We start from the raw sequence: 16,146 nt of genomic DNA, 5'->3' as shown, positions 1-16,146 counted from the left end.
AATATGTTTTGACATATTTTCTATTACTGGCTGGAACTAAATGATCAGGTTCATTCAAACCTGATCATGGTGGTTTCTTTGTTGTAGTCAGTTCAGAAAAATCTTAGGAATACTGAAGAATTCCCCTTCCTTAGTGATCAGCTATTTTTTATTTTCATGCGTTTAATCATTGCTACTTTTGTTTCTGCTTTATATAATGTATAACCCTGACTGAAAAGAATTGACCTACCCATTTTTTCATTGAGTAAACCATGGAGTGTGAGGGGAACTATACATTTCAACTCAGTTATAATTTATCAAGAATTTTAAGATATGTTTGCTTGTGAGCTGAGTTAAAATAGTTAGAAGGCGATGGTAAGGCCGCAGCGTAGAATATTTTGTTTGAACAGTGCTTTATAATATAAGTACACTTCCCCCTTCTTAGTTTTCTTCTTTCTTTTTTTTTAAACATTTCTTAAAGTTGGAATCACTTCTTCAGTTGTGGCTCACATTGAGCCTTAATTCTAGCTCATCAGGGAACAAAGAGAATGGAGCAGATATTTTTTTATATAATGCTAATCGGATACCTGTCATCTCATTAAATCAAGGTAAGAGTTCTTTCCTGGAAAACCATTAATGTAATCAAAATAGCTAATTTTTAAATGTGCATAATTAGGTTAAAATGTATATTATCTTTATTCTTAAGGTTGTATTATTTTGGCTAAAGAATTGTGTTATGGCTGCGTGTGGTGGCATATGCCTTTAATCCCAGCATTTGAGAGGCAGAGGCAGGTGGAGTGTTTTGAGTGTAACTCCTGGTCTACCTAGTGAGTTACAGGCCGACTAGAATTGCATAGTGAGCCCCTACCTCAAAAATAAATAAGTAAATGGTTTGTTGTTTGTTTTTTGTTTATTCGAGAGCTCAGTGTCTGGCTAATGTTTTAAGTCAGGTGTTCTGATGTCTGTTTCAGGCTAGCCTGGGTTTAAATAGTGGGTTTCAGGACAGCCAGGGTTGCATACTGAGAACCTGTCTCAAAGAAATGAAAAGAAACAACAATAACAAACAAAAACCCTAACAACTTTGATTCCCCTTCTCCTCCTTCAGCCTGTTTCCCTTTCCCTTCTCTTTCCTCTTGCCTTCTCCTCCTTTCCTTTTTCCATAGGTGTGTGTGTGTGTGTCTGTGTGTGTGCGTGTCTGTGCGTCTGTGTGTCTGTGTGCGTGGACTAGGGCTTAAAGTTCCCTACTCTTTCACTGTCTTCCTTATTTCCTTGAGTCAGAGTCTCTTGCCACCAGCAAGCTGTAGCAGTTCTGCTGTCTCTGCTCTCATACTAGGGTAACAGGTACTGTACCTTCAGCTTTTTACATGGGTTCTAGGGATGTAAACTTGATCCTTAGATTTTTACAGCAATTGCTTTTACATGCTGAGCTATCTCTTTAACCTCTTTGCATTAATTTTATGGTGTATTTTTCCCCCCATGCTGGAGGGTTTTGCTTCTTTGTTCTTTGCTATTCTTTCTCTTCTGCATTTCCACTTCTGTTTTTGGAATACTTTTTTTTCCTTTTTAGGCAGGATTCTCCCCTTATGGCAGAGGGAACTCAAGCTTAGGCTAATCTCCCCATGTGGTCTGTAAATAAGGAATGTGTGTTGGTTATTTGTTCACTTGGATATGTTAAATTTCCTGACACTCCACATCACAATTCCTTCATTCAGCATTACTTTTTGTTTTGTTTTTTCATTTTCGTTTTGTTTTTTAAGCACTTAACTAAAATTTATCTCTCTCTTTTTGGGTCACTCACTGTATATCTCTGCTATTCAGCGTACCTACCAACTCCACAGTTGTAATGTCAGGTGGTACATGTCACTTCTTCTCAGTGGCATCTTTTGTGTACTTTGTGATCTGTGGATAGGCACTTGCCTTTCTTGGCCTGCACAGTATCCTGGCTACTCTGAAAGTAAACATGAAGATTTGGTTTGCATGGTTTTCTGAAAGAATAGCCAACTATTTTCATAGTTTACTACAGACTGCTTTCTAAAAGCTAACTTGTGGGGACTGGAGAGGTGGCTCAGGAGTTAAGAACATTTGTTCTTGCAGAGGACCTAAGTGTGGTTCCTAGCCACCTACATGGTAGCTGATAACCATTTATAATTGTAGTTCTAGGGATCCACCTCACGTCTTTGGACACCAAGCATACGTGTGATCCACAACATATGTTCAGGCAAAGTATTCATACACATCAAATGAAATAAATCTCACCATAAAATAAAAGCTGAGCTGGTTGGGTTTTCCCTTCCTTCTCTTTATCCCCATTCTTGTCTTGCTCCCTCCCTCCCTCCCTCCCTCCCTCCCTCCCTCCCTCTCTCATTTTTTCTTTCTTCCCCCTCTCCCTTTCTTCTTTCCTTTGTTCTTCACAGGCTTTCTAGCCTAGAATTAGAAGCACGTGTCACTTCTAGTCTTTATGGTTTTGTTTTGTTTTTTGGTAAGACAATTTTCTTGAAATACAGCCTTATTAGCATTTCATTAGAATTGTCAAAATGAAATTTTCCTATGGTTCTAATGGTTGAAGTTGGAAATCGTTCCATTTGAGGCCAGTAAGATGGTCTTTTGTTTTTGGATTTTTAAAGTGCATCTGGTTTTGTTGTATCAAGACTTTGGCATTCCAGATCTTCCAAACTTCCATTGCTTCCTTCCTTACAGCTGCCAACAAGCATCTCTGCAGCATGTTTGCAGCATGTTTTAAAGGCAGAACTGGGTCCTGCTCCTGCACGTATTGCTGTATTTGATGGGCACTGTACACTTTGAGCATCTTCCTAATTTTTCTAGCTGCTATTACTTCTTTCTGTGTCTATCTCCCAAGTTACCTAATTAGTTTGAGTTTGTCCTTTTCTTCTCAAGTTTAATTGGTTTTGATTGGTATACTGTCTCCCAGATATTTCAGGGTACTTTTTAATATAATTTTGTTCCAAAGAATGTAACTTACAGAGAAATCACATTGGATTAAAAAAAAAAAAAGGCACAGCAGATTTGTAATGATGACATTTTATTTTGTGTCACATGCTGAGCTTTCAACTTGTCTTGTTATTACTTTCTAAAACATGTATGCACTTGTTGGCACCCACAGAGGTCAGAAGACACATCAGCTGTTACGGAAGTGGAGTTCTATGCAGTGGTGGTCTTATAGGAATCTTATGCAGAGCAGGAAGCACTATTACCCACTGTGCCATCTCTTCAGCCTCCTCATTACCGACATTAGAGTTTTATTTGTAGTTAGTGAGGAATATTTGGTTGTGTATTTTGAAGATAACAATTAATGAGGTAATTGTGTCTTTTTAATCATTAGTAAACAATCAGTTATCCTGACTAAGGATACTTTTTCCTTCTCATTTCTATGTAGCATCAATAACTAGCTTTCTCACAGTGCTAGCTTGGTATCCAAATACTTTGCTCCGGACGTGGTGCCTTGTGCTTCATAGCCTAACACTCATGACGAACATGCAGCTTAACTGTAAGTTCAAAATTTTATTTATATCGATCTCTGGCATGTACTTTAGTATTTCTAACATTGAAGTTCTTAATGTATGTTCTTTAAGAAAATGAAATAGTAATCTAAGGATTCATTGCCTTTTGTTCTGTTCTTCATATGTAATCTCTGCATTATAACAATATTTGAATGGATTTCATGTTTATTTAAACATAATGTCATTTAATAGAAAATCTTTTACAGTCATATTTAAACTGTTCCACTTTGTGATTTGTATTATATTTCCCACATGGGTATGTGATACTGAAGATTAAGTTAGTACTTGTCTGTAGTTCACAGACTATAACCTATGGTTTTCAAAAAGGAATACCTCTGTCTTGGTTTATTTTAGAGAATTGAATTTTAAAAATATACTAACTCTATTAAGTATATCTTTTTTTGTTTGTGGAAAGGGAAAGCTGTTACACTTAAAATAGGACACTTGGTATTTAGGTCCTCTCCACTTGTCTGCATTAAATAAAGATGTATTAGATCTTTTTCACAATCTGAAGGGAGGTAAGAGTACACATATGGTAGATGAGAAGAGAGAATGAAACCCAGGTCTGTCTTGTGCGGAGAGAGTATTGAACCTGAGCTTTTTGCATGTGAAACCCTCTACTAACTTCTGTCCTGGATGGCTTTGAACTCTAACTCTAGCACTTCCTGAAGACATTGTTTCTTCTCTTGTTCCAGCACCCTCAGGGACTGGGATTAATTGCCTGTGCCACAGACCCATGTGATTGAACTCTGTTTTAAATAGGAAATGTGGGCTCTTTCTTTGCAAGGAAAAATTGTGTATAAAAGCTGTATTTCATGATTGCTAGAGATTCTTTCTTTTTCTTTTTTCTTTTTTAATAGCTGGTTCTAGTAGTTCTATTGGAACCCAGGAGACTACGGCTCATTTGTTGGTTTCAGATCCAAACCTTATTCACGTGTTAGTGAAGTTTCTTTCTGGTACCAGTCCACATGGGACGAGTCAGCACAGCCCACAGGTAATTTAAAATTGGCCTTTGTGAAAGACTGGTAGTATGCTTTTGTGTACACAGTTTTGTTTATTTGGCTTGTTCTCTTTTTGTTTGTTTTTGTTTTGATTTTTAGACAGCTCTGGCAGTTTTAGAACTCACTCTGTAGACTAGCCTGGCCTTGAACACATGGAGATTGTCCTATCTCTTGCCTCCTGAGGGCTAGGTGTGCACCACTGTGCCCTGCTAGTGTTATTTTTTGAATAATTTAAAAATTTTCAGGGGTATTAAAGTTTTCCTGCAATTTCTCAATTAATTAGTGGTATTATTAAAATTGACAATTAATTTTAATATTTTATGATACTACTGATTTTCCCTAACCCCAAAAAATAAAACCTCAAAAATATTGCCCAGGAATGAGATTTAGGCATCTCACTGTAAATCCTTCATATCAGTTTTATTTACATTGTAATGTACTTCTTCTATCAAGTAGTCTTACTATATTATTGTTTCTTACTCAAATGATTTTTAACATAAAGACAGTAAAAGTTATTTTAAGAAATTAAGCTTTCTTTATATCGTTTTTATATCAGAAATGTGACTAAGAGTGCTATGATTTTTAAAAAAATATTAGCAAACTTCTTTTACATAATTTAAAAATAAGTTAGTGGGTTTTGTTTTGTTTTACTTTTCATAAATTCCTCTAGAATTTTTATTTTTATTTTTTGTCAAAGCAAATTATCCAGATAAAAAAGGCCATTACGTTGAAACACTGTGAAAGTTGTGAAAGTGTCCTTAACCTGAAGCTCATTAGTCTGCTCATTGAGTACTGATTACCATCACTCCTTTTTTTTTTTTTTTTTTTTTTTTAAACTCATCTCTTTTATTGATGAGAAGGAAGTTTGGGAAAGCAGGATTTTGTGACTTGGTGTAGCTTTAGAGTGTATTGTTTTTGTTGGTTGTTTTTTTTTTTTTTTTTTTTTTTTTTTTTTTTAAGCCCTTGCTTTACTAAACTCTGAAATATTACCATTGGTGAATCAATTAACCTGAATCCAGGTTTTATTTTTTGTTTATTCTTTCATTAACATTTAATTTCTGTGCATAAATGTTTTATCTGCATGTATACCTGTGCACCAGACGCATTCCTAGTGTCCATGGAGGCCGGAAGAGGGTGTCTGATCCCTTGGAACTAGAGTTACATAGACAAATGTAAGCCACCAATGTGGAATCTAGAAAATTGAACCTGGATCCTCTGGGAGATCAGCTAATGCTCATAATCACTGAGCCATGTTTTTGGTCCCAAATTATTTTCTTTAGAGGTCACATTTTTTATAAGGATGTTCATAAAAATCATTTTAAAATGTACTTATAGTTTGGGAATTATTACAAAGACATTACTTGGTCATTGAAGCAAATCTTTATTACTTGTTATATAGTCATAAGAAAAAGGATTTATAATGGAATCTACAGTTTTAAGTTACAGTAAATATGCTGGGTGGTAGTGGCGCACGCCTTTAATTCCGGCACTTGGGAGGCAGAGGCAGGTGGATCGCTGTGAGTTCAAGGCCAGTCTGGTCTACAAAATGAGTCTAGGACAGTCAAGGCTACACAGAGAAACCATGTCTCGAAAAGCAAACAAACAAAAAAAGTTATAGGAAATAAATAAAGACCTAAAACGTAAATTTGCTGTCATCTGCCCTTGTTAATATTTTGTTCTTCCCCTATGAAGTTCTCTACTGCTATAAGTCCTACCTTTACATCTGTTGACACTTTCAAAATGCCATTTGTATGGCTTAGTGGTTTTCAGTGGCTACTCATCTCTCCTCAGGTTGGTCCAACAGCTACACAAGCTATGCAGGAATTTCTCACCCGATTACAAGTACATCTGTCTCCAACATGTCCTCAGATATTCAGTGAACTGTTGCTTAAGCTAATTCATATACTGTCCACAGAAAGGTAAATGACAGTATCTACCCCTATTATGTCCTGATATAAGAATGAATGTGGAGTCTTCCAAATATACTTTCCCTCAGCGTTTATTTGGGGGTTGATTTGGCCACAAATAGGCCAAAGGATACTTGGGTTGAGGGAGGGCTGACTGGGTGTTTTGAGTCATTTTCATTTTATTTCATCATAGGTTTTCTTTAGGTCTTTGAGTTTATGTTACATTAGAAACATGTTCCTTAAAGTTCTGCCAATGTTTTAGTGGTCTTACAAATTTTAATAACTTTTAAGCTGAAAGATTTTGAAATTATTTAAATTCAGCTAGGTGGTGGTAGCCTACACCTCTAATCCCAGCATTGGGGAGGCAGAGGCAGGTGGACCTCTGAGTTCAAAGCCAGCCTGGTTTACAGAGCTAGTTTCAGGAGAGCCAGGGCTAAACAGAAAAACCCTGTCTCAGAAACAAACAAACAAAAAAAGAAATTACCTAAATCCTTCTGAAATGTAGAGAGAAATTAGAGTGAGTTTTTAGAAATATATGTAATAATAATATGGCAAAGAAAGATAGCTCAAAAAATAAAGTAACAGTTTAATTTCATATAGAAACCATAAGTAAATAAAATTATGCAGCATGTTAAAAGAATAAACTTAGCTATATTGTGTTAATTCTTAAAATGATTAAATATTTCTGTATCCTAGATTGTCACGTGACAGTGAGTTATTGTCATCATTATATGATGCTCTAGGACCTGCCTTATACCTGTACCTCTGAGCTACAGTTCTAGCCTGAGGAAAACTTCTAATGCATTACAAACAGTAATGTTATTTATGTAGAGGCTGAAGAAACTACCTGGTTAGCCAGTGTCCTCAGAATACATGAGTGAGCATTGTAGAAATCATCATGTAACTAAAATCTTTTAGTTTGTTACTTTAAGGTTATTTAGTATTTTTCCTTTTGTTTTCAGTTTAGAAGGGAAGCTATTTTTGGTTTGGTATAATAAAATGGAGACAAGGCAGAAAACCTGGCTAAATTTGAAGAACTGGTAAATGAAAAACACGGTAGTTAAGCCAATCAAAGCCATCTAAAGTGATTTAATTTTTAATCCTGTGTATTTCTCTCTTGTCTTTGCAGGGGGGCCTTCCAGACAGGCCAAGGACCTCTTGATGCCCAAGTAAAGCTGCTAGAATTCACTCTGGAGCAGAACTTTGAGGCTGTCTCAGTTAGCACTATTTCTGCTGTGGTAGAGTCCGTCACCTTCTTGGTGCATCACTATATCACTTGTTCAGACAAAGTAGTGTCTCGGAGTGGGTCAGACAGCTCTGCTGGTGCGCGAGCCTGCTTTGGAGGGCTCTTCGCCAGCCTCATCCGCCCAGGGGACGCCAAAGCTGTTTGTGGTGAAATGACAAGAGACCAACTCATGTTTGATTTGTTAAAACTTGTTAACATTTTAGTACAGCTGCCTCTTTCAAGCAATAGGGAATACAGCGCAAGAGTGTCCGTGGCCACCAGTGCAACAGATAGTGTTTCAGATGAAGAAAAAGTCTCAGGAGGCAAAGATGTCAATGGAAGCAGTACCAGTATTCCAGGATCTCCTGCACATGTTGCTGACTTAGTCTTAGCCAACCAGCAGATCATGAGCCAGATTTTGTCTGCCCTAGGCCTGTGTAACAGCAGTGCCATGGCAATGATAATTGGTATGTATTTGGAATGTTAGTCTTAATCTTTTCTTGGTACTATACCTATTCTTACTTTTCTTTGTAAGATTTTTCACAACAACTTATGTTATTAGTGAATACTTACAGGAAACACACTATCAAAAGATTGTATGTGGCAGTTTCAAATTTCTGAGAAACACTAACGAAGTAACTTAATTAAGAAATCAAGATTAGCCAGGCATGGTGGCACATTGCCTTTAATTTCAGCACTGAGGAGGAAAAGGAAGAGGACTCCCTGTGAGTTTGAAGTCAGCATGGTATACATACATAGTGAGTTTTAGGGTAACTAGGGAGACCCTGTCTCCAAAAGGGGTTGGAGGAGGGGGAGAGAGAATAAATATTAAAACATTAGACTTATGTACCATAATTTATATCTAAATGCCTACAATGAGTTCATTGTATTAGATACCAGTAAGTTGTATTCCTGTTCCTGCTTGCTTTTATGACATGTTTCATTATACTTTCACATGCTATTGCTTAACTTTTCTACCCTTTGGAAACTAATATATTGCATTACTTTAACAAAATGTGACAGTGTTTATGTCTGATAACCCCTTCTGCCTACTGGTATTCCCCTCTCACCGTGGATGTATGTCTGCACCACTTGCATGCCCTCAGATGGCATCAAATCCCCCTGGACTACAGTTACAGACAGATGGGAGCTAGCTACCATGTGTTGGTGCTGTGAATCAAAACTGAGTCCTCTGTAAGAGGAGACAGTGCTCTTAATCCAGACTCTTTATTTTCTTCTTGATTCATTTCATACTAGCATTTAGAGTCACATAGTAGAACAGCTTTTTATATTAACCTGCAGTAGGAGATCTCATGTGATATGATAACCCACCAAATCATACTTTACTGAATAGCACTGGTCTTTATAGGGATGTGTGTGCATGGGGGGCGGGCAGGCAGAGACAGAGACAGGGAGAGAGAACTGACTCTATCTCTATGTGTTGAGTTTCTGTTCATGAGAAAGAAAAGAGACTTACGTACCCAGACTTTAGTGTTTTTTTAAAAAATCTGGCTTTTCAAACTGTTAAAAATTTCATCATTTTTTATGTGTGTACTTTTAAAAAAATGTGTAATCTTTTATTAAACTAGGTGCAAGTGGCTTACATCTCACCAAACATGAAAACTTTCATGGTGGGTTAGATGCCATATCAGTTGGAGATGGATTATTTACCATTTTGACAACACTTAGTAAGAAAGCCTCTACAGTCCACATGATGTTACAGCCAATCTTGACCTACATGGCCTGTGGATACATGGGCAGACAAGTATGTTCAATCCAGCAGCTGCTGCAACAATTTAGCAATTTGATAAAATGCTAGTAGAGAATTGCGTATCAGATAGACAAATTAAGAGTATCCATATAATGTATTGGAAAACAAAACAGCAATGCATGAGCAAAGTAAATTTTATTTCATTTTTAGTAGAAATTGAAGAATAAAATTCGGTTGTATAGTATTTTTAAACATGAGTACAGGGATAGAAAAAGAAAATATTTGTATTCTGGGGAGTTCAGTTACTCTTTTTCCCTATGATAGCATTGTTGACTAGCAAGATGTTTTCCCAAATGTTACAGTAACTACTTAAGATGGATAACTTTTAAAAATTTATATTTGTTTCTTTTTAGTTAAAAGAGGGTAGGGTAAATTTTTATTTTAATATAATGCTTTAATTAATTCATTGATGATTTAATACTTTTTGTTTCAATTATATTAAGAAATGTAGTTGTCCAAATTCATAGACACTTAAAATCATGCTGTGTTTATTTACTTTTTAGGGTTCTCTTGCTACTTGCCAGTTATCGGAACCATTGTTGTGGTTTATTTTGAGAGTGTTGGATACTAGTGATGCCTTGAAAGCATTCCATGATATGGGTAAGAAAAAGAATCCCATATAGTATCATTTTAGCATGATCTTTTTCAGCTAACATTTTAGCATGTTCATTTTTGTAGTCTGAATGCTCACTGTTGATCTTAGGATTGTTTTCACTTAGTATTGTTTGTGAATTTAGGTGGAGTTCAGCTTATTTGCAACAATATGGTTACCAGTACAAGGGCTATTGTGAATACTGCAAGAAGTATGGTATCAACTATTATGAAGTTTCTTGATTCTGGTCCAAATAAAGCTGTTGACAGCGCTTTGAAAACAAGAATCCTCGCCTCTGAGCCTGACAATGCAGAAGGAATCCATAACTTTGCACCTCTTGGTAAGAAAAATGGTCCTGCCTCTTAATATTATGACTCAACTTAGTTTCTTGGATGCTGCGAAATAAAATTAATTGTTGAGAAAAGTTGATATGAGATTAGTAGCATTTTAAATATAAACAATTGTCTTGTATGCTGTTGTTACCTAAGCATGCTATTAACTACAACAAACGTTTTAAGGTTTTAGTTAGTTAGTTTGTTTTTTAAAGTTTCAACTTTCAGTTGAAATAGATGTATAGTGTATGCACCTGTAACATTATTAGGTCAGTTTTCTCTTTAGATGTTAATCACCCTGAACAGATTAATTAATATATTTTAAAGGATTAATTTAGGTGTTTATGCCTTTATACTGCATTTCTTTTCATGCTTTTTTAATTGCCATTTTATGAACATGAATATCTGAGAAATAAAGATCATTGTTTCCTTGGTAAAAATATAGTGGTCAGAGTTCATACCTAATTCATTTTTAAAAGACGCTAGACTTGTGGTCACTAATAATCATTTTCACATCGATAACGAACTTGTCATTTGCCAGTTGACTAGCTGTCTTACTGTTTTGGGAATTCTTTGATAATCATGCGTGGTACTAAAAGTGTAGTGATTCCACCAGATGTTTATTTTCTGCTCACTTTTATAGTTTAATATTCACACTATCATTTGAGTATTTCCCAATGTCTTACTGTACCCTTTCACCTGTAGGTATGCTATTTAAAATGTTTTCTTATAGGTACAATCACTTCCAGTAGTCCTACTGCCCAACCAGCCGAGGTGCTGTTGCAAGCTACACCACCCCACCGAAGAGCTCGCTCTGCTGCTTGGTCTTATATCTTTCTGCCAGAGGAGGCTTGGTGTGACCTTACCATCCACCTTCCTTCAGCAGTGTTGCTGAAGGAGATACACATCCAACCTCACCTTGCATCTCTTGCAAGTGAGTACTATGAGACATCATGAGAATAGCACTAACTTAGAGACAGGTACACACGAGTACTATTGACCAAGCCCTGATGTGTATTCCCTTTGATTTTAAAGTGAGCATGTGAGTGAGTGTGTGTGCATGCTTGTGTGTGTCTGTTTAATTAGCTTTGAGTGCATTTTTTTTTTACAGTATTTTATAATTCAGTTGGTTGTTAATTTAATATATTTTATCGGGATTTTAAGGTAAATTCCTTAAAATATTTGGAAGATCGGTTCTAGATTAAGTAGAGACAGAACTTTATAATGTACTTATTAACAGTGCTTGGTACCATTTTCTACTTTGAAGTCATTTAGATTCTTTCCTTATACTTACAGTTTATAGTGAGACTGTTACCTTAATTTGTGTACAGTGTTTCTCATTGTTATCCAGTGTCACTCTATTGGATGAAAAACTATAGGAGATATCATAGATTCTTGGTGTGTTCGGAAGAATATTTTTATTTGAAAGGTAGACTATTATTTACTTATGTTATTCAAACTATTGCATAATCACATAATTAATATAAGGTGAAAGTCAATTATAATGCTGTAATTTCATCTCATGGGAGTGTGAGGTATGAGATATTTAAGCTTGAGATCAGCCTGTGTTACCAGATGAAATAAAATAAAGTTGAAAAGGCTAACATATTCTAAAGCCTTGTTTTGGCAGGCTTTTTAAAAAAATTATTATTTCTTTAAAATAAAAAGAGAGGATTTCTCTGTATAAGGCCTTGGCTATCCTGGACTAGCTTTGTAGACTAGGCTGGCCTCTGCCTCCTGAGTGCTAGGATTAAAGGCATGTGCCACCACTCCTGGCAAGGTTAAAAACTATTTAGACAAAGTATGTCTTGACAGATTAGCAGAGGCTTGTAACCCTAGCTGCTTATGCTTAGGCAGGAGGATTTATAGTTGAGGGTCTCTGTGGGTGTCATAGTGAGTGAGCAGTTTTGAGGGGCCTAGTTTTAAGATAAAAACAATGGGATGATCTAGTGATGTAACTCTGTTGAAGCACTTTCCTTTTAAGCCTTGGCATTAATCTCTAGTATTCTCTCTCCCCCTCCCTTCTACACTTCATTAGGGTCTAAAATGAGAAAGCTTTTATTTGAAGGTGAATTGTTTATGTAAGTGTGGATAGATTTTGTTTGTAGGAATCAAGAAAGCATGTATAGTATAGGTGGGCAAAGCTGGTATTTATGAATGCCTAACTAACAGGTAGGTTACTGGTGGATTATGGCAAAGATTCAATATGTTAGTCCAATGAAAATTAAATAGATTTATTATTAAACTGTGGTAGGAATTTGAATTCTTTGATTTCTTAGATGGTATTGCTCAGTTGTTATTAACTCAGTCAAGAAACATGTTAGTTTCTTGAAGTGTGTTTAAAGTTACAGTTTACAAAGTTTTAAATTTTTCTCTAACTCTCAGTGTAAGCCTGCCGTCTAATTGGTAGTTAATAACATTATCCTAAGTATGTTTATCATTGAAATTAAAAATAAACTAATTTTCAAGATTTCTTGTTAATAGGTGTGTTTGCTCTGTTGGTTTCTATGCTATGTTGAGAGCAGTAACGTCCCTGTGGGAGTTCACAGTTGTTGTTACCTCACTGGTGCTCCTCCAGTACAAGAATTGCTCTACTTTTAAAATTTGAAAGTATTTGGTTCAGGATTAAAATACAAACAAAATAAAAAGTATCATCAGTTTGAAAATTAGCTGTGAGTTTAAACAAATTGCATAAAGGAAATTAACAATATGAAGCCCTAAAGCAATTGTTACACTGTTCTGCTCAAATTATTTTCGGCAGGTAATCCTAACTTAATGTAAGTCTTACTGTTCATGACAGTTTTGGTAGAACAAGAATAAGAAGCAATTGCCTGCAAATTGTTTTATTTTCCCTTTTAGGAGTATCAGTTCTGTATGTATTGAAATCTATAGTTAGTTTCTTGCGCCACTATGATAATATTTATGATTATTTTAATTATTGAAGGTCACAATTTTTAAAACAATCTACAAAACTATGATGAATTATAGTGATGATGTAATTTGTTTTATATATAGTGCATTCAAAAATTTATAGAGTATGCATCTGAAAGTTGCATTTGTATTAGAGTGTGGCATCTAGTTCACTTTTTTTTTAATGTTCCATTTCTCTTCCTCCAGCCTGCCCATCATCAGTGTCTGTTGAAGTCAGTGCAGATGGGGTTAATATGCTACCTTTGTCTACTCCTGTTATCACAAGTGGTCTCACCTACATCAAAATTCAGCTGGTCAAAGCTGAGGTAGCTTCTGCTGTCTGCCTCAGGCTGCATCGTCCTCGGGATGCCAGCACCCTAGGCCTGTCACAGATTAAATTATTAGGCCTTACTGCTTTTGGTACCACTTCCTCAGCCACAGTTAATAATCCCTTTCTTCCATCTGAAGATCAAGTTTCAAAAACAAGGTATGCTTTGTTATTTCTTACTCTTTAAAAAGAGTGCTTTCCATGTTTGTTTTCCAAGTTTTCATCCTAGCCTGGTGTGATGGTCCACCCCTTTAATCCCAGCCAGCACTTGGGAGGCAGCGTCAGGTGGATCTCTGTGAGTTCTGGGCCAGCCTAGTCTACATAGTGAGTTCCTGGAAATCTAGAGCTTCATAGGGCGTATACCATTAAAAAAAAACCTATAAGAATAATTTCTGTTTAAATTGTTATTGTGTGCGTGCTTATCTAGCACCGCGTTCTATTAGGTGTAAACACAGTAACTTTGTGGAGATTGAGCATTGAAGCAGTGAGTTGAGATTCATGCGTGTTTGGTCTGTAAGCTAAGCCTTAGTGTGTTCACTGTGTGTGCTTTTGTAGCCTTCGGTTTTGGGGCTGTAGTCTTGTTATAGGAATTTTTAAGTAGGTAGCAACAGGAAAAATTTGAACCATACAAATGTAACTAAAGCAGTGAGCCAATCTTTAGGGAATTTCATCATTGTCAGTTAATAAGAGTATTATTCTCACAAGCAAGGTACCTAATGTCGCCTCTAATTCACATTCTTGTGATAAATTTTATGTTTGAATATTTGATACTGGTTTCGTTAACATTGTTGCCCAATCAAACATTTAGGGTTTCTTTTATGAATTATTCAGTGTTACTGTATCCTATAGGGCAGCCTGACCGTGGGTGCGCGCGCGCGCGCGCGCGTGTGTTTATGTGTGTAAGTGTGTAATTCTCTACCAAGTCTCCAGAATTCCAGTACCTTTTAAGATGCATCATTCTGTTTTATTCCTGCCATAATTTGAGCTTTTACCATGCATGTACTTTCTGTACTTCAGCATTGGATGGTTACGGTTATTACATCATTGCCTTACACATATAAGTGATCTAGAAGGGATGATGGCCAGTGCAGCTGCCCCTACTGCCAATCTGCTACAGACTTGTGCTGCCTTACTGATGTCGCCATACTGTGGGATGCATTCCCCCAACATTGAGGTTGTGCTTGTAAAGATTGGACTACAATCCACCAGAATTGGCCTGAAGCTTATCGACATTCTCCTGAGAAATTGTGCAGCGTCAGGTAGTGATCCTACAGGTGACTATTGACTCTGCCCTTACAAGTCTACGTGTCTACACATTAATCATACTTGAACTTTATTTCTGTAATTAACTTTCTTAAATGGATTTCTCTTAAAGCTTTGTTACTTTTAAACTTTTTTCGTAGTTTACAGCTGTCATTTAATGAATAATCTTAAAAGGCATATCTTTCCATTTTAGATTTTCTAATTTAACAACCCTTTTCTTTCTTTCCTTGGCTAAGATTTGAATAGCCCTTTACTTTTTGGAAGACTGAATGGCCTTTCTTCTGATTCTACAATAGATATTCTTTACCAGCTTGGTACAACTCAGGATCCTGGAACTAAGGACAGGTATATGTTGGTACTGTTTTTTATTGACTCACAAATATGGTATAGTGAATTGGACTTAATACTTTCCCTTTGGAAAGCTTCACAAAAGTTAAAACAAATATATATCCACATCTGTTTATATGCTTTACACAGTGAGCCTAAATGTACATTTTATATGTTTAGACATATTTTGAATACTTTTAGGCTAAAATAGAATTTGTAGTCAATATTGTGTTTCTAGGAATAATTCACATGTAAAGACAGTATTTATATCAAGTTGCAGGTGTGGCATTACTGGATTTTCTTTTCTTTTAAGAATTCAGGCCTTGCTAAAGTGGGTCAGTGACTCTGCAAAAATGGCTGCTTTAAAGAGAAGTGGCAGAATGAACTATATGTGTGCGAGCTCGTCAGCCGTTGAGTATGGTCTTCTCATGCCGTCCCCCTCCCATTTGCACTGTGTAGCAGCGATTCTGTGGCACAGCTATGAATTGCTTGTCGAGTACGATTTGCCTGCACTGCTGGACCGAGACCTGTTTGAGTAAGTATGAGTACAATACTGCCTTCTTCCTTTGGGTGCTAGCTTGCTGTAGGTTTTCACTTCTTAGGTAGAGTGTTTTGTCTGTTTCAATAGATGTTTGCTGCTTTAAAGGTAGTGGGACCTGGGAGAATTGAGTCTGAAAATGTGGTGGACTAAAGTCTCTTGTAATAGCTAGTTTTATTCATAACATTATGCAATTTATGCTCTGAGGGCTATGAAGAGTTACCTGAGTAAAATATACAATCACAAGTACAAGCCACATGCTGTTCCATAGAGGCACATGAGTAACAGCAGCTGAAGTAAACTAACTACTTACTCTCCACTACATCTGGGAGTGCGAAGAAACACATTGCAAGAGCAATCCTGTTATTGAAGAAACAAGGACACAAAGCTCTTGTTTTCTTGGAGTTTTCTCACAAGAACTCAGGATTCTCATATAACTCAATTCTTGGAATATG

The 16,146-nt window shown here is 36.3% G+C and overlaps 1 protein-coding gene across 2 annotated transcripts in view; it reads left to right on the top strand.

Annotated features, from left to right (window-relative positions):
- Positions 1-16,146, top strand: part of Birc6 (baculoviral IAP repeat containing 6) — a 182,177-nt gene that overhangs the window by 105,178 nt on the left and 60,853 nt on the right. For both annotated transcript variants that reach the window (XM_051168400.1, XM_051168481.1), the window contains exons 41-53: positions 461-587; positions 3,374-3,484; positions 4,358-4,491; positions 6,290-6,417; positions 7,535-8,097; positions 9,220-9,395; positions 9,905-10,001; positions 10,139-10,333; positions 11,059-11,259; positions 13,443-13,722; positions 14,581-14,837; positions 15,063-15,171; positions 15,467-15,688. In XM_051168400.1, the coding sequence (XP_051024357.1) occupies positions 461-587; positions 3,374-3,484; positions 4,358-4,491; positions 6,290-6,417; positions 7,535-8,097; positions 9,220-9,395; positions 9,905-10,001; positions 10,139-10,333; positions 11,059-11,259; positions 13,443-13,722; positions 14,581-14,837; positions 15,063-15,171; positions 15,467-15,688 (2,600 nt within the window). The remainder of the gene's footprint in view (positions 1-460; positions 588-3,373; positions 3,485-4,357; positions 4,492-6,289; positions 6,418-7,534; positions 8,098-9,219; positions 9,396-9,904; positions 10,002-10,138; positions 10,334-11,058; positions 11,260-13,442; positions 13,723-14,580; positions 14,838-15,062; positions 15,172-15,466; positions 15,689-16,146) is intronic.

Source organism: Acomys russatus, chromosome 1 (genome assembly GCF_903995435.1).
Source record: "Acomys russatus chromosome 1, mAcoRus1.1, whole genome shotgun sequence".
Lineage (NCBI taxonomy): Eukaryota > Metazoa > Chordata > Mammalia > Rodentia > Muridae > Acomys > Acomys russatus.
The sequence above is the reverse complement of the archived record's forward strand: the minus strand, read 5'-3'. Positions and strand labels throughout refer to the sequence as shown.